The sequence below is a fragment of the Lipophrys pholis genome (genome assembly GCF_963383615.2).
Source record: "Lipophrys pholis genome assembly, chromosome: 8".
In the NCBI taxonomy this organism is placed as follows: Eukaryota; Metazoa; Chordata; class Actinopteri; order Blenniiformes; family Blenniidae; genus Lipophrys; species Lipophrys pholis.
The window spans coordinates 29,986,212-30,003,145 of record NC_137630.1 but is presented as its reverse complement, the minus strand read 5'-3'; the positions used below and the strand labels follow the sequence as shown (position 1 = coordinate 30,003,145).

The 16,934-nt window shown below is 43.1% G+C and overlaps 2 protein-coding genes across 5 annotated transcripts; one reads left to right on the top strand and one right to left on the bottom strand.

Annotated features, from left to right (window-relative positions):
- Positions 1 to 4,198: 4,198 nt before the first annotated feature.
- LOC308113879 (uncharacterized protein) lies at positions 4,199 to 11,080 on the top strand. 4 transcript variants are annotated; one of them, XM_080470415.1, is made up of 8 exons: positions 4,199 to 4,700; positions 6,265 to 6,303; positions 6,390 to 6,698; positions 7,747 to 8,055; positions 8,270 to 8,584; positions 9,306 to 9,455; positions 9,540 to 9,613; positions 10,661 to 11,080. In XM_080470415.1, the coding sequence occupies exons 1-7, from the start codon at positions 4,670 to 4,672 to the stop codon at positions 9,581 to 9,583; spliced, it is 1,197 nt and encodes a 398-aa protein (XP_080326541.1). In that variant the 5' UTR covers positions 4,199 to 4,669; the 3' UTR covers positions 9,584 to 9,613; positions 10,661 to 11,080. The 4 variants fall into 4 exon arrangements, with proteins under 4 accessions (XP_080326541.1, XP_080326542.1, XP_080326543.1 ...); XM_080470416.1 differs by having other exon boundaries at positions 4,290 to 4,700; positions 10,727 to 11,080; XM_080470417.1 differs by having other exon boundaries at positions 4,290 to 4,700; positions 10,618 to 11,080.
- Positions 11,081 to 11,168: 88 nt separating this feature from the next.
- On the bottom strand, positions 11,169 to 16,794 carry LOC308113098 (uncharacterized protein). Its single transcript, XM_080469073.1, has 7 exons — positions 16,427 to 16,794; positions 16,066 to 16,164; positions 14,166 to 14,197; positions 13,866 to 13,894; positions 13,717 to 13,794; positions 13,557 to 13,637; positions 11,169 to 12,994 (listed from the first exon to the last, which is right to left on the bottom strand). Exons 1-7 carry the CDS (start codon positions 16,506 to 16,508, stop codon positions 12,784 to 12,786), a joined length of 612 nt encoding a protein of 203 aa, XP_080325199.1. The 5' UTR covers positions 16,509 to 16,794; the 3' UTR covers positions 11,169 to 12,783.
- Between the last annotated feature and the right edge of the window lie 140 nt (positions 16,795 to 16,934).

Sequence of the window (16,934 nt, the reverse complement as noted above, 5' to 3'; positions counted from 1 at the left end):
GCTAAGCGTGTTTGAACTCTCGTTGTCTTTTCCAGCCGGTCGGAGGAGTGGGAGGACGGCAGCGGGAGCGGCTGCACACACTCATAAAGGGATTTTGCGTTGTCTTCTGGTTGGAAAATCTCATACCATTGTGTTGAAACTTGAGGTTCCCATAAGAAACAATTTAGAGTTTTTCACGGAGAACCAGTTTAACTTGTCAATCTCCACACACACGTTATGTTAAACCCACTTGATCAAGGTGAACAATATTTCATATCTTGGAGTAGTGGTGTCAAACTCATTTGAGCCCATGTAGGCCGGACTGATAAAATAGTAACATAACTTTTAAATTTAAACAGAAAATTACTGTAAACTTAACCTAAAGCCAATTTCAATTTTACCTCCTGCTACAGAACCGAGTTGAAAAATCATGTGAATTATTAATACACATTGTAGCCAAGCCTTCATTGACGTTGGTCAATGGTCAAGACGTGGGTCTTGTTATTGTGTTACTTCCACTTTTATTTTGAAAAAATAAAGTTTAAAATAAAATTACTTTTATGTTTTTTACAGTTTGGTGGCCAGATTGGAGCCTCCTGCAGGCCGGTTTTGACCCACGGGCCTTATGTTTATCACCCCTGTACTAGAGTCCTCAGAGAAAATGGTCTATTAGATTTAAAACCTCCACTTTGCGTCAGTGCAGAGCTGAACTGCTGTAGAGTCTGTTTAAAGAGACAATCAGTCCGGACGGACATGTCATCGTCCGGTGTCATCCGGCCTGTATGATCCTCATTGTTGTCTGTGGACAGTCACAGTCATCCGTTTCGGGCTGCTGCTCACCTCAACCCTGAAATGTTTCTGTGGTTGAGCTCTGGTTCGGCCCCAAGAGATTAATGCAATACAAAGAAAAACTGATATCGACGAGCCAGTTTTCATGGTGTGACTTGACCTTGTTGCAGTTTTATCAGTTGTCCCAATAAATCCTGACAGAGGATCAATGAGCTCAACCGAGGACAATTATGGGTGAGTTTGTTTCCTACTGTGACAAAGCAAAAAAAAAAAGATGAGTCAATGCAGCTCGAGAACTGCTGTACTGACAAAACCATCATTTTAAGGTTCCCACAGTGAATACAAGCAGCGTTTCATGTTTCCTGGTTGACCTACAAACTGAAGTTAAGAGTCTATTTAGTACACAAATACATTGAAGTCTGTTCTGACTGAACATTGAAGGAGGAATGCAAAATAAAAGGGCAGGGCACTGCAAGACATTCATTCACCTGAGGCCAAAAACAAAAGTCACCACCTGAATTTAACTAAGCAAATAGGTTCAAGCCTCCTATTGGATAATTACTGCATGGGCAATTATCTTTCAGCTGGCAACAGGTTATTTAAGCCCAGCTGATGCAATTAGTAGCTTCTCTTTTCTTAAACAACCGTGGAGAAAGAAGCATCCTGTGGTCGTGGAAAAGATGTTAGTCTGCTTAAGAAGGGTCAAATGATTGGCACGCATCAAGCAGAGAAAACATCGAAGGGGATTGCAGAAACTGATCAAACTGGGTTAAGAACTGTCCAACGCATTATTAAAAACTGGAAGGATGGTGGGGAACCGTTGTCTCCCAGGAAGAAATGTGGTCAGAAATAAATCCATAATGATTGCGATCCGCGATCACTTAAACGTTTGTCTAAATCAAATCAGAGAAAAACAACAATAGAACTCTGGAGTTTGTTTAATAGTGAAAGCAAAAGCATTTCCACACACACACAATGCGAAAGGAAGTGATGAGAATGGGATTGAACAGCCGTGTAACCGTAAGAAAACCACTAATCAATAAGACTAACCAGAGAAAAAGGCTTCAGTTTGCGAGGGAGCATAAAGATTGGACTCCTGAGGAATGGAAGAAGGTCATGTGGTCTGATGAGTCCAGATTGACCCCGTTCCAGAGTGATGGGGGGGCATCAGGGTAAGAAGAGAGGCAGGTGAAGTGATGCACCCATCATGCCGAGTGCCTACTCTACCAGGCTGTAGGGGCAGTGCTGCGATCTGGGGTTGGTGCAGTTGGTCAGGTCGAGGTTCAGCAACATTATGAGGTCAACTGACCAGCTTGTTCCATCAATGGATTGTTTTTCCTTCCCTAATGGCACAGGCATATTCCAAGATGACAATGCCAGGGATTCATGGGGCTCAGATTGTGAAAGAGTGGTTGAGGGAGCATAAGACAGCTTTTTCACACATGGAGAGTTCAGACCTCAACCTCATTGAGAGTCTTTGGGATGTGCTGGAGAGGCTTTACGCTGTGGTCAGACTCTCCCATCATCAATACAAGATCATGGTGGAAAATGAATGCAACACTGGATGGAAATAAAACTTGTGACGTTGCAGAAGCTTATCGAGAAAGCGCCACAGCGAATGCGTGTTGTAATGGGCAGGCAGCGTATAATGAATGTGTTGAGTGGATAAAAGGATGTCAAGGCAACAATAATCCCAGACAATATCATCGCGTCAGATCTGAACAATGCAGGCAGTGAAATGACGAACCCATGACAGGAAAGTACAGGCCTTTCTGCTGAGAAATACAAATCTTCAGTCACAGAAAAATTTCTCAATAATGTTCTATAAAGATTACAACAAAAGTTACAAAATTTGGTTGCTGGGATATAAATGAATCAACGATTTCCTCTTTTGTCATGGACATGCTTATACCAAAGGAATAAACTGCAGCAATGGCAAAGCAGAGGCAATGGCCTGTAATCTAGTTACACGTGAAAACATCAATTATACTTTGCAGGAAGGGGAAAAAAACGGTCACTTTCCAACGGTCCCGTTGACTAAAAGGCTGAAGCTGTACATCCTGAAAAACTGGAGTTACTGGACTCTTTCTGATGTTAAGGATAAATCTTTGTATTTTAGTCAAAGGAGAAAAAAAACTTAAGGGTTTGTGAACTATGAAGTACATAAAAAAAAAAGACACCCTCAGCTTCAGCTCATTCAACATATGTGAAACAAAAAGTCCTATTTCTCCAGTTTACTGAGAGGGACAGTCATCTTTCCCATTTTGCAAATGCTCTCAACGACATGGAAATGCTTCTAAACACAACGTAATCTCCTGTTTGGTTGGCTTGTTGGGTTATCTGTGTTGATTTTGCTATGATTTTATGTTCCAGTGGCTTGTTCAAACGTCCAGCTCATAAAAGAGAGGCAGGTTCTGCTGACAGTTTAAAAAAAGAGCTGAAGAGGGATTTTTCTGCCCTAGCTTTTAACCTCCACACTCTTTTTCATTTAATCCACTTGATGTCCATTACTTCTGTTTTAATATTGCCTTTTTTTAAAAAATTTTTATTGCTATCCTCTGTCGTAACCTTGAGTTTATTGCTTGTGTTTTAATGTTATCTTTTCATTGATTCAATTTTAATTTTGGGTGTTTAAGGACTTTTCCAATCAAATCTTGATTGCGTTCCGATGTTACCTGTTAAATGACCATTTTCAAAATTTTGTTTTTTCTTTCTTAATGTTAATTGCATATAATTTGAGATATAAGGGTTTGTGGGATTCTGTACGTGTGTGGATGTGCTATAGAAGTGAATATGTTGTAGATATAATGGTGTGTGTGGTCATGTATATACATTAGGTGCTGTACACTGTTGATGTGGTGGCGTTAGAAAGGTTTGTGGAGGGGCTGTAGACGTGAATGTGGTGAAGATAAAAGAGTTTGTTGAGCCCTGTATGTGAGAGAATGGTGGTAGAAGAGTTCGCTGGGTCTTGCACGTGTCTGGATGGTCAAGTGGAGATATAAAGGTGATGTATGTGTGTGTAGGTGCTATACAGTGGAGGTAAAGGTTTGTGGGGGTTGGTATGGGCCCGTATGTGTTTTTATGTAGTGTAGAAATTTATGTAGTGGAGTTATAAGGTCAACCCTTATAACTCCACTATATGTGTGTTTATGTACTGCATGTGTTAATGTGGTGAAGCTATAAGTGTTTGTGTGGTTTTGTACGTGTGGAGGTGAAACTCAATCGTTTCTTTTTGAAATGTCACAAGGCAGAGTTTCCATAATGGAGGTGAATTTTTGTTGAATGTAAGATGTTTATAATTGAATTTCAGATTCTGTGAAATGTCAATTGTAATACTAATACTAATACTAATACTAATAATAATGTGTGTAGGTGAATATGGTGGATATGTACCGTTGTGTGGGCTCTCTATGTGTGAGTATGGTGCTGTATAAGTGAAAATGGTGGAGATATAATGGTTTGTAAACGTCCCACCCTGTGGACCCTGCACGCTGCCGCTGCGGCCCTGGCCGGGAGGAGGTGACCTCCACCGGGGGATAATCGCTGGAGCATCAGCTCTGCGGCTGTGCTGACCTCTGTCTGCCGCAGGGAGAAGGGCTCCGCTCCGGGATCGACTCCCTGACTGTTGACGTGAGCAGGGCGGCCCGGAGGCATGCTGCCACCCGGACATGGGCCGCATGGTGCTGTGACGGTTCCCCCGGGCGGCTCTGGACGCAGGTATCGACCGGTGCTGGCTGCGCGCGAGCCGCGAGCCTCGAGCCTCGAGCCGCCGCCGCTGCTACTGCTGCTAGCCGCTAACTGATTAGCCTTCAGCGGCTCCTCCCGGCTCCGTCCGCCGGGGCGGTTTGGACTATACGCTCTCCTCACTGCCGGCCGTCTGATGGAAGGGTGACGGGGAACGATGCAGAGTTTCCTCCGTTTCCTCCTGGCAGGTAAGCTCATTCCGGGCAGGATAAACCCGCCCGGTACCCCCCCCCCGCTCCCCCCCCAGGCTAAAGTAGCTGCTGTTAATAGGATGAAGGCTGAACTTCACCAACTCAGACTGTTCTTATAACTCAGCTATCCAAGTCTGGGAAAGGATTTGTTCAACTTGTGTGATTTATGGACTTGTTGTTTATATGTAAACATTCCTCTCTTGCCACGGGGGGATTATACCGCAGTGGACCAGAGAACCACGAATCAGACGTTAAACTGCTGCACAAAGACCCTAGAATTAATGTAAATCCTTAAAATGGACAAATACTGACGAGAAACAATCCTAAAAGGAGGGAACACATTTTAGACTGAAAGAAAAAAGTTTCCCACAGTGGCCATGAAGAGGATTAGAACGATCACAGATTGTCAAAGAACAACCACTATCATGCACAAAACAACCACAGACATGAAACAAACACAAAACAAACTTAAATGGACAGAAAACTACCACAAACAATAGCAAAACTACCATTAACAGGTACGAAACTACACCACTAACTTGCACAAAACAACCGCAAACTGGCACAAAAAGCAACCACTATCATGCAACACCAATTACAACCACACATAATACACTACGAACAGGCACAAAACAAATATAAATTGACATTAAACTACCATGAAGAGGCATGAAACTACCAAAAATAGGCACGGGATTACCACTCATAGGTAGGACACAACCACTAACAAGCCCAGGACTAACATCAGCAGGAGCAAAAAGAGCTTTAACAGGCACAAAACAAACTACCACCAACAGGTATGAGACAACCACTGACAGGCACGGGACTGCCATTAACAGGAGAAAAAACAACAACTGGCACAAACAACAATGACAAACGGACACAAAACAAGCACAATCAGACCTAGTGATTTCTTTATAAAAAAAAAAATCATAACCTCTTTCCATGTTCACGATCAAAAAGAGACCAAATGGCCATAAAGAAACGGGTGTTCACAAATAATCCTCAAAGTGATGTGCAATTGAGATAAACCCCCCAAAAGAAATAGAGAAGAACAACCTAAATGAGACACAATGACCACTAACACTCAGAAAATAACGATAGAGACCAAACAGAAATATCAGCTGAACACTAAGAGTACTAACACTGAAATACTGCGAAACAAGAACAGAGTTGAGGTATAGTCAAGCATAGGGTATAAATCTACTACCAGAAGCACAGAACCACAAAGACCTGAGTTACACAAACAATTAACACAAGAAGGTTGCGATCTTCACTTTGTGGCGCTGTGGGGGGGTACGGCATCCAGCCATGGGGGGGGCTTTTACATATGAGACCTGCTGTGAGGTGACACTACCCTCCTGAAGGGTGTGATGTTTGTTTTGATGCGGGATGTTTACAATAACTGGTCATTTGGCAGGTTGTAGTTAATGGTGCTTGAAATGAAGCCACTGAGAAGTGATATCATATTTAGTGATGCCTCATTGCCGTCACTGTGTGCGGCCACAGCTCTACTAATTGATGTTTTTAGCTGAACTCCATGTTTGTGATGTCCTTCCAGGCCTGTTCGGTGCTCTGTGGGATGGAGTAGCTGCTCTTGGTAAGCCCGACTTTCACACAAACCGCCTCTACGCGCTGCCTTCCCCTCCACTTGGCGCCGCTAAAGGCTTTCCCTCTGCTCCGCAGGCGGGGTCCGACTGGTCGATGGGGATAACAAGTGCTCCGGCAGAGTGGAGGTGCGCCACCACGACCAGTGGGGGACCGTGTGCGACCACGGCTGGGACCTGCGCGAGGCCTACGTGGTGTGTCTGCAGCTGGGCTGCGGTCTGGCGGAGGCCGCCCTCCCCAGCGCGGCGTACGGAGCCGGCCGGGGGGAGATCTGGCTGCATCACGTCCAGTGTTCGGGACACGAGTCCAGTTTGACGTCCTGCGCCGTCGTCCTCCACAGTAACTTCCACTGCACGCATGAGAACGACGCCAGCGTCAGATGCTCAGGTGAGACTGCTCTCCGCTGAGATGTTGACATATTGTCACTATAATGTGATTGGATTGGAATTTCGTCTCAGCAAATCCAGTGACCTTAACTTCTCCCACCAATAATACACACAAAGTAGTGTCCATCGTGACACGACACCATCGTTTGGCGCATATGAAAAGCAACGTCTTTTTTTAGAACGGCTCTTGAGGTGACACTTTTTGAAAACGCTTCGGCTCAATAGAAACAGGTGGAAGCACGTCTTTTCTGTATCGCTTCTACTGTGCATGCGCACCACTGCCGTGGGAATATTTCTTCTGCACATGCTCAGTAGATGGACAATAAGAACAAAGTTTCCTCCATGTTGTCATGACTCCCAGTCCATATTGTCCTGGCACTTGGTAGTTTTATTTTGGCAGTCACCGTAATGACACTCCAACTCGGTCGTCTGTCCACTAGAATGTCCGTGTTCCATCCATTTTCTCCCGCTTATCCGTTTCCAGTTCACCGGGGCGGCAGTCTGAGCACTGTCACCCAGATCACATTGCACCGGAAGGTGGCGCCCGGCGTGGGACACTACCTTGAGATTGCGAGTCTCATGCTCTACCAGCTGAGCTAGCCGGGGACATGTCCCTGTTCTCTCGTTGTTATTAAGAGTTGTTTTGTTCTCTGCTGCATGTGTGCGCAGCAGAGAACAAAACATTGTTTTCAGCATTTCTGCCATTTCTCTGTAAACATTTTTCAATAGGTGGCCAGGTAAACGTGAAACTTTACTGAATTGGAAATGCAAAAATGATGATTTTTCACTTGAGTCTCTCGGAACTGAAACATCTTCAAAACTTAAATTTCCTCCCGTTACTTTTTCAAGGGAAGAAGCAGAAGGGCACGGCACTGAGAGAGAAAAGGAAAAACACAGTGATTGATTCTGATAGCAGCTATTAACCGAAAGGCAAACGTTACATTATTATACGATCATGTTGGAATAAATTGACGTCGTGGGAGAAACTGGAAAAAAGTGACTTTGTCATAATACAGCAACACTTTTTTTTTTTTTTTTTTGACCCTCAGGGAGCCTTCTATCGCCCACCCTCACCCTGCTGTCGCCTCACACCGTGTTCACCTCCGGGGAGTCCGTCCGCTTCGGCTGCAGCGTCCTGCTGGGACACCACCTCAGCGACTTCCACCTGTACAAGCAGGGCGTGGCCACGCCGCTGGTCACGCAGCGGGCCGACCAGACGCAGACCAGAGTGGAGCTGACGCTGTCCGACGTGGAGACGCTCCACCAGGGAAGCTACAGCTGCCGCTACAGGATCAAGGGCGGCTTCCCCTCTCAGCTGCTCAGCTCTCCGCCCAGCAACTCCATCAACATCACTGTGGGTGAGTCACCGCTGCACTGCACCACCGGGTAAAGAGTTAGAACACACTGAGACGATTAGATGGACGCAGGCCTGCTGAATTAAAAAAAAAAAGATTTTATCCAAAAGAGCACAAGGAAGGTGGAGCAGATGTTGCAGTGAATGAGATAAATGAATACATACATTTTACTTTTGTTTTGATGGAAACATTTGGCGTCCGTGTTGTTCTCCTCCAGTGGAGCTCCTGACTCCGCAGCACTGGTACAACACGTCGGCCGAGGCCCCGGCCGGCGCCGTCATCAAGGGCCACGGCTTCAACATCACCTGCTCCACGCCGCAGCAGTACCCCGGGGGCTCCTTCCAGCTGCGCCTCATCCGCTCCAACGGCACGGTGCGCCAGTCGCTGCCCGCCCTCACCCCGTCCGTCACCTTCACCTTTCCCAGCGCTCGGAGCGCCGACGAGGGCTACTACTACTGCCTGTACCGGGTCCAGCTGGGTGGACGCACCTTCCTGTCCAGAGAGAGCCAGCCCCTGCCGATAGCCATCAGAGGTGAGGCTGCAGCGCCTTTAGGCTCCCACGCCATATTCCCCTGGGACTTGGTACTCTTATTTTGACAGTCACCGTAATAAGAATCTAACTTGGTCGTGTGTCCACTAGAATGTCCGTGTTCTCCCGTTGTTAATGTTTAGAGCAGATTGTTGTCTGTGTGCATGTACAACTTGTGGCTCAACATGAAAACTACTTTTAGTGTCTCTTGTTGTAAGTGCAAAACTTTTCTTCTTTTTTTTTTGTAGTTTATTTCATTCATTGTAAAAAACAAAAATCAATTCAATACGCCACTGAACTAAAGTTTTCATATTCCTGAATGAAAGGGAACGGAAAGAAATTTAAACTTATATACTCTGCCCCTTTATTACAAATAATCGTTTTCCATTGAACATTAAAAGCAAACAGTAAATAACAAACAATGATGATAAAGTCCGAGAGGCTTACGTAGCCGCTCGTGCTTATATCAGTTTTATTTCAGACAAAAAACAACTCGTATGTAATTTCTTTGTATTTCAATAATAATCTGGCTTCAATCTTTTTTTTTTTCTTTAATCTAGCTTGTGTTTTAGAATCTTTAAAATGTAACGTTCCCTTTCTTTAACTTTTCTGAACCAAAAACTTAGAAATGATGCGTTTTCACCTGAAACGTCGTCGTGTGAACGTGGACAAGTTGCTAGAAACCCGCGTGTGAAACGTTGCCGGCCACTCGTTTCCCTCTCAGACCCAGACCCCGTCCTGAGTCCGATGGTGATCAGCTGGCTCGTGTCCGGCCTGACGCTCGTCGTGGCCGTCGTCATTATAATCATCGTGGCCAAGGTGCTGTGCATGAAGGAGAAGAAGCCGTCTGAGCTGGAGCGAGAGACCAGAACCTGTGAGTCTTGGCAGTGTTGTGGTTTCAGCTGAGAGTGTGTGTGTGTGCGCTCACAGTGACCCGCGTGTGTGTCTCTGTTCACAGGTGTGGACAACACTTACGTTGCCTTATCAATCAACAAGCTGTGATTGGATGCGCCCAGCAACATGAGCATTAAGGTACAGAAAATATACAATATACAGGTGTTGGTTCCTCTCCAAGGATGAGACGTCTGAAATGAGTTTCCTCTGCTGGCTGGAGGATTCATCACCGCTTCTGATTGAAATATGTGGATTTTTTTTTTTTTTAATGTACTCCATCCAACTTCCATCTACCAGTTTCCATAGAAAATAGAGTTCAACAAGTAATCCACACATAGTGAAGCCGAAGCAGCTGTGAGACACTGCCTGCATGAGCTGCTTGATAATTTGTGCTACAATCTGCTGGATGCACACGGATTTTCTGCTGACTCATCAAGTGGATTTAAAAACCGGTTTACTGTAAGTCAGGGCTGTCGAGGGCATTTTAGCTCAGGCCACACACTGGACCGGTAAAACAGTGCCATGATAACCTAGAAATTCAAACTTTAAAGTTTTGCAAAATGTATGTGATGAAAACATCAAGTTTTTTTGCAAAAACCAAACCATTACTTGCAAAAACAACTACAATCGCAACAGAAAGCCAATTTTAATGTAACATTTTGGTCATAAATACTGTTAAATATCTCAAAAAGAAAACTTCTCGTATACCTGTTGCATTCTGCAGGTTTTTACAAATTCACCGTGACAGCGTGGCTTTGAGGCCAAATGCTAGTTTAACTGTTCATGACAGGATCACTGATCTCAGCCTTCAGCTGTCTATACGCTTACTTTTTTTTTTGTTGCCATTTTAACAAATTTTTTTTGAGGGAGGAAAAAAATTAAGAAAATCAATAGTTAAAAAAAAAAAGTACGAATCTTTTGGCGGTTGGACCAGATTGGAGCCTCTTGCGATCCGGTTTTTGCCCACGAGAATTTTGTTTAGCACTTCGCTGTAAGTGAAACATGTAGGAAATGTGTTTTTCAACTCGCAGTCACTTGTGATATAATCATTTTGCTCATCAGTGTCAAATAAGTTTAAATACTTGTGAACTCGTCTGATTTTCCTCTTTAAAACAAAATGTTTTCATCGTGAAATGACAAAGTGTTTTTGTGTGTGGGTGTGGGTGTGTGTGTGTGTATCAGCAGAGTTCTCCTGCCGTGTCCTAAACACACACACACACACACACACACACACACACACACGGAAAGCAGGAGATGGAAACGGCTTTTGAGGAAGAACGCCAGCCGGACCGAGTTCAGTGTCCAGGGCGGCGCTGCAGTGGACCAAACGTCAGTGACGCCGCTGGAAAACTGCATGACGGTGAGAATAAAGCGTGGAGCCGCCACAGAAGACGGATTGTTTTTAGGTGTGAGTCAGGAACAGATCAAACTCTAAAGACCAGACTCACCCACAGATCAATGATCCTTCCACCATCAAGAGGAACTTTTTTTTTTTTATATATTTCATTACCACTGCTATGCATCGTATGTCAATAACTGTAGTACATTCATGCACTAAAGTGTGTAAATAGTAGCGGTAGTTCATTAAAAAGCTGTTAAAACTTCTGGTGTCAGTCGGTCGTGTGTTCGAGCGGCGGTTCTAAACTTTAAACGGAGCGTACCAGCCGAGAAACTGTTGAGCCAATACGTGACTGGAGGCTTCTCACTTTTATTCATATTTGCAAAGAACCGGATGTTCCTCCCTGTGCCAGAGGTCTGGAACCTTTATGACCAAAAGAACCACTTTCACTATCTTCCACCAAAATACAATTTATCTGGAGCCAAAAAACATGAAGCTATACATACAAAAAACTGTTGATATGTGTTATTATTTTACTTTTAAAGATTGTTTTTCCTGCTTTAGCCATTTTATGCATCTTGGCTGTTTTTCTTTCGCCACTCTGCATTTCCTGATGATGAGAACCGTTTTAACTAAACTGGCAATTCCTTTTTCTTTATTTTTTGAAATTTACTTTCCCTTTTTTAATATTTTTTCAGTTTTTCCTTTTCCTAAAATTTTTTAATTAATTTTAATACTTTTTTCCATTTTTTTTAATAGACTTTTTGTACTTTTAGTGATTCCGACTACTCTGTTGGAACAGCTGCACATAAAATTAAAAATGAAAACAAAATGTTAAATTTGCATTACATATTCTAAAAGCTTCATGGAGACTTCCACACTTTTCAAACCTTTAATTATGAAACAGCCATAGAAAAGGAATCGCAGCGGATGTGGCCGCACGTGAAGTTCGGATGACAAAGAGTTCACTCTTGAGGCGTCGAGGGGAAGTTTAATCCGGCACACGGTGACCTTCCAGAAAGTGTACGAATAATAAAGACGACGTCTCGAGGAGGAGCTGGAGGGATTAACTGTAAACACACAAGGCTTCCCATTTCACCTTAGAAATCCAGACATCGAAATAAAACATTCAAAACACTAAAAATTGCAACCGTGTCTCCGTTTAGTCGAACATTTCAGTGAGATCAGAAGTAAAGACGTCTGACAACCCCGAATATAAATGAGCAAAGCACTGACATAATGGCTCATCTAGTGCATTCTACAACATTTTAATCAGATAAAACAATTCTATTCCAATTATCTCTTTTAAAAACACACGGAGGCACTTTGATGTCCGCTGGTTTGAAATCTCCGAAAGAAGGAAGTGTTGTTGTATTTTAAACTCCAGAGCTCTTTATGTTGACCTCAAACAAAAAAAACATGTCTAATAAATTCTTATTAAAAAACACTTAACGTTTTTTTTTTTTTTAAAAGTTGATTGAATGAATTCTTTTCCCAGTATAAATGTAAAGTTTTTTTGGTGTGGACAAACTGTGCGACAGTGAAATTTACTGTAACCAAAAGAGGCTAAAAGTAGAAAAAAAAACAAAAACGGCAAGCATACATTCATAAAAACAACAAAGAAAACATTTCAAGTCACACAGCGTCTTCATACACGTCTGAGCTGCTCGTGTTTATACCTGAAACCTCAACAGACCTCAGGGACAGTCGCTGGATTACATCCGGGAGCGACTCCAGGAGGAAAGTGGTTGAATCTTCTCGCAGCCGCGAGTCATTTCTATCCGTCACGTGAAAGCACAAGCAAGCCAATTAAACCGCGGTTATAAAATCCATACAAATATCGCGTCAGCCTCCCCAGTAGCAAAGCTTGAATTCGAAGCGCGGACCAGGATGCATTGCTCAAAATTAAAACGCAAATCAAATAAAGTACAAACGGCCCTCGGCGTGGAAGAGAGAAGCGGGGGAAAAGTTATTCTATTCCTTGGAAGGACTCGTCCGTCTCCATGTTGGAAAACACGAAGTAGAGGAAGACGGCCAGGAGCAGGAAGACGAGGAGCTGCAGCCACATGGGCACCAGGCCGGACGACTTGGCCGCGGCCGGAGCGGCTCGGGTCGCTTTCACCGGCGTCGACTGGAGATACGAGCTCCGGTAGGAGGCCGGCGTGTCGTACATGTGAGGGCTGGAAGGGAAGCACAGCGAGGCGCGTCAGTCTGACCCGGGTCCCGTCCACACGGCGACGTCTCAGGTCAAGAGTCGTCTGCGCTTTCATTTTTAAGAGAAGTTTTGAGAACGATGTCGTTTACATGGAAACGGCAAAAACGATGTGGTGTCTCTCATTTGTCTTTCTGTGTGTGTGTGTGTGTGTGTGTGTGTGTGTGTCTGTCTGTCTGTCTCTCACTCTTGTGTTTCTGTGTGTGTCTCTCTTTCGTCTTTCTGCGTGTGTCTCTGTCTCGTTCTTTCTCTGGGTCTTATGATCTTCTGTTAAAAGATACACGTTTATATTTTGCTACAAAAAACATTCGTTATTCAAAGAGTGAGATGTAATTGAAAATATTTAAATCTCTAGAGAAGAGGTTTGATTGTACGTCACTCTTTAATCCCTGCTAACATGTATTATTTTATTGTCTCTTTCTAATAACGTCTGATTTTGTCATTAGTTTTGTCGTTAACTGTAGAAAAGAGTCTGAAGCTTCATATACATGCAGCAGTATGAAACATTTTGAACTGGAAATAAGACTCACTCATCAACGACGTCCCGTCCTCCTCTGTATTCCGGCCGGGACCTCAGCTGAGACGACGAGTACGAGGCCGAGTAGGACGTCCTGTTGAGACACACGTGACGGTTCACACACGCTGGGTTTTCTACTTCCTGTCGCCAGAGTTCGTGCGGCTGTAACTTACTCCGGCTCGTACTCCGGCTCGTATTCCGGCTCGTATTCCCTCTCCGACCACCCGGGTCTCGGCCTCACGTTGGTCATTCTGGAGAGACGAGACACACACAGTCTGTCAACATGTCCCTTTATGAAGAACAAGAGGATGAAGGAACTGACCTCTCTCCTCCGCCGACGTCCCCTCTGACCTGCACACAGACGGTAAACAGCGGAACATTACTGCAGTGTTACTGCACTTATTTGTCATGTCCGGCACGCTCGGCTCAAAACAAAGACTTTACTAGTTAAAAGAAATATCTGAATTTGAACTATAAATAAACTCAAAAATAAGAATTTGAAAAGCGTGTGTGTGATTTCTAGGAAACTGTTTCTCTGAGCCACTCGTGTATTTGCTGGTCAGATATGTGTCTTCTATCGTCCTAAAGAGGAGAAGACGGAGAGAAAAGGAGAAGTTCTTACCGGCGACCTGTACACGTACGTGACCTCCTCCTCTGAAAGGAAACGCAGACATCCCGGTGAACACAACCACAGTAAATAGATCCAAAGCTCTCCCAGACACATTTTAACTGTCAAAGGTTTCCAATAAAAATTCAATGTGATTGTTGTAAAAAAAAAGAAAAGAAAAATATCGATATGATTTAAAGAAAAATTCGAGTTTCGATAATTTTTTTCCCTCAATGCACTTAAAAATGGCTGCAGACATCAGATATACTGTCAAAAGAACAACTTGACTGCTGTGATTGTCCTAAATTTGTTAATTAAATTAGTTAAAATGAATGTAAGTGATCTCAAAATTAAAAGTAAATGAGGCTCTATCATTCAACAAATTCAAGCTCTAACCCGGTTTAAGCAAAAGTGCTACGGCAACTACGGAAACCCATAAGAAATGGTGGAACGCAACGCGAAGAATTGTCAAAAAACTGGGAGTGAAAAAAAACAAATTTGCTTAATAAAAATAATTTTTAGCTACAAATTCAATAAATTTATTAAATCGATTTTTTTTCCCGGCCCTAGTTGTTGCCATTAAAAATCTGATCAAAACAGACAAAAAAAAAAAACACTTAAGTTCAGCTGAATTCAGCCAAATTAAAAAGAAATAAAGAATCACATTGAAATATGAGGAATAGAACAGTTTGCTCTGAATGTATTTAATTAATTGTGTTAAAAGTGTTAGACTTCCGTAGTTTTTATTACAATAGTTAAACTAGTGTTTGTATAAAAGTCGCATATTAGTGTCTTTCAGGAGACACACAGAAACAAATATCCTGGAAGAATAAAAAAAAAAAAGAAGTTATCTTCTTCTATAATATCATCGGCTACAGTTTTCTGTTTACGTGTTCTTTGCTCATGTTTCTGAGCTCAAATGGTCTCGTCTCAAACAATGTTTTTATCTCCTCTTAATAATAGAAATAATACATTTTTATTTATGTAGCACTTTTCAAGATACTCAAAGACAGTCTACAGTCTGCATAAATGATTGTCTAGTTTACAAATCTTTTAATTTACTTCATAAATCATTTCAGTCCAGTTCAATCTTTGAGTGTGGATCATAGTTTTTGATATTCTTCCTGCGGCTGTAATAACAACTTCACGTTTCAGTGATCGGACTTTGGGTTTCTGACGACGAGTTTTTCACTTGGAATTAGTTTTATTTAAACGTCTGCTATGAAATGCTCTTTTGTGTTGATTTGACATAAACGATTGTGGGCCGAGGATCAAACCCTGAGGAGCGCCAAGCGGTTTTCTGTATTTTATCTGTTCTTTTTTTAAAGAAAATTCAACACAAATAAATTCTGGCTCATCAGAAGTAAAACAAATGTTTGAAATTATGTTCCGTAGGATATTTTTGTAAACTGGCTTTGTTTGGGAAGACACTTCTGATGGATGCTCTTTGTTTGTCCTGTAATGTATTTATGTTGGTGGGTCGCTTGTGGGTGGAGAAAGTAAATATGGAGGGCAGCAAGCACAGGTGGAGTGATTTTGTTGTTTGCAGAGGAGTCGCCGGCAGCGTCACGCCAAATGATTTCAGATTGTGTTTAAGAGAAACTTAAGTTGTTCAGGTTGTTTATTTTGGAACCATTAAGTTGGTTAAAAGCGCTTGTGAAATGTGTGGACTCCAATAAACAGAACCAACAGAACTGTGAGTGATCAAAACCAAGACACAGAATCAGGTTTCAGAGGCTAATAGATTGAGAATATTGTGTTTCTTTATGCTCGGGATTTAGATGAAGATAAGACAAAGTGTATGGCAGGAAAAAAAGGTTTTAAAGGGTTTACACACTTGTTAGTTTTACATCTGGTATTCAGACCAGTGTAAGAGACTGGAACATGAATAATATAATACTCGGTGAAGATTTACCTTCCTCCCTGTAGAAGGTCTTATCAGGAGATGCTTTCACTCTCTTCCCTTTGGCCATGGCCTCTTTTATCTTCTTCTCATACAGACTTCTAGTGGAATCTGACACACACACACACACACACACACACACACACACACACACACACACACACACACACACACACAAAGAGAGAGAGAGAGGATGGGATTTCTGTTATTCATTTTGTGTGTGTGTGTGTGTGTGTGTGTGTGTGTGTGTGTGTGTGTGTGTGTGTGTGTGTGTGTGTGTGTTTGTGTGTGTGTGTGTGTGTGTCCAGGCCTGTGGACGTTGCTCTGATTCAAACGGACACTGTGGTCCAGTGGAGTGCGCGCGGCCACTCACCGACCACCGGGCCGTGTTTGATCCCGAACTCGTCGAGCAGCTCGCTGATCTCCTGCGCAGATTTCCCGCTTAGTGACGACATTGTCGACTCGGTTCGGGATCTCGTACAGGATAGTTTGTTTTTTCTTCTTCTTCAGGTTTCAGTTAATCTCGTTTCAGAAGAAGCCAGAAAAAGAAAACAGCATTGACTCCTCCGACTGACTGTCAAGATGCGCTCGTTTTGTGAGCATGGGTGAGCAGGAGGCTTGGGTTTCCGATGGAGAGACGCTAAGCTCCGCTCTTGTTAGTTGAACCCGGTGAAAAAAACAAGCGCGTTTTAAACTCAACCGTACGTTTTACGTCAGAGGCTGTTCTTCTTCGTTTACTCCTCTGTTAAACGGTTATTTGCTTCACTTTTGAGCAGCGCCACCAACGGGTTTATTGAGGCACTACCAACATTTAACGTTACTCATTAGAATGACCCAATCTTTCAACTCTTTAGTAAAACAGCTGAAAAGTAAAGATCCGA

Coding starts and splice junctions, on each gene's coding strand:
- LOC308113879 (XM_080470415.1), top strand. CDS start 4,670: ATGCAGAGTTTCCTCCGTTTCCTCCTGGCAG. Junction 6,304..6,389: donor GGATGGAGTAGCTGCTCTTG/GTAAGCCCGACT, acceptor TCTGCTCCGCAG/GCGGGGTCCGACTGGTCGAT. Junction 9,456..9,539: donor GGAGCGAGAGACCAGAACCT/GTGAGTCTTGGC, acceptor CTCTGTTCACAG/GTGTGGACAACACTTACGTT.
- LOC308113098 (XM_080469073.1), bottom strand. CDS start 16,508: ATGTCGTCACTAAGCGGGAAATCTGCGCAGGAGATCAGCGAGCTGCTC. Junction 13,795..13,865: donor GACGTCGGCGGAGGAGAGAG/GTCAGTTCCTTC, acceptor TCGTCTCTCCAG/AATGACCAACGTGAGGCCGA. Junction 12,995..13,556: donor GGACGGGACGTCGTTGATGA/GTGAGTCTTATT, acceptor CTTCCCTTCCAG/CCCTCACATGTACGACACGC.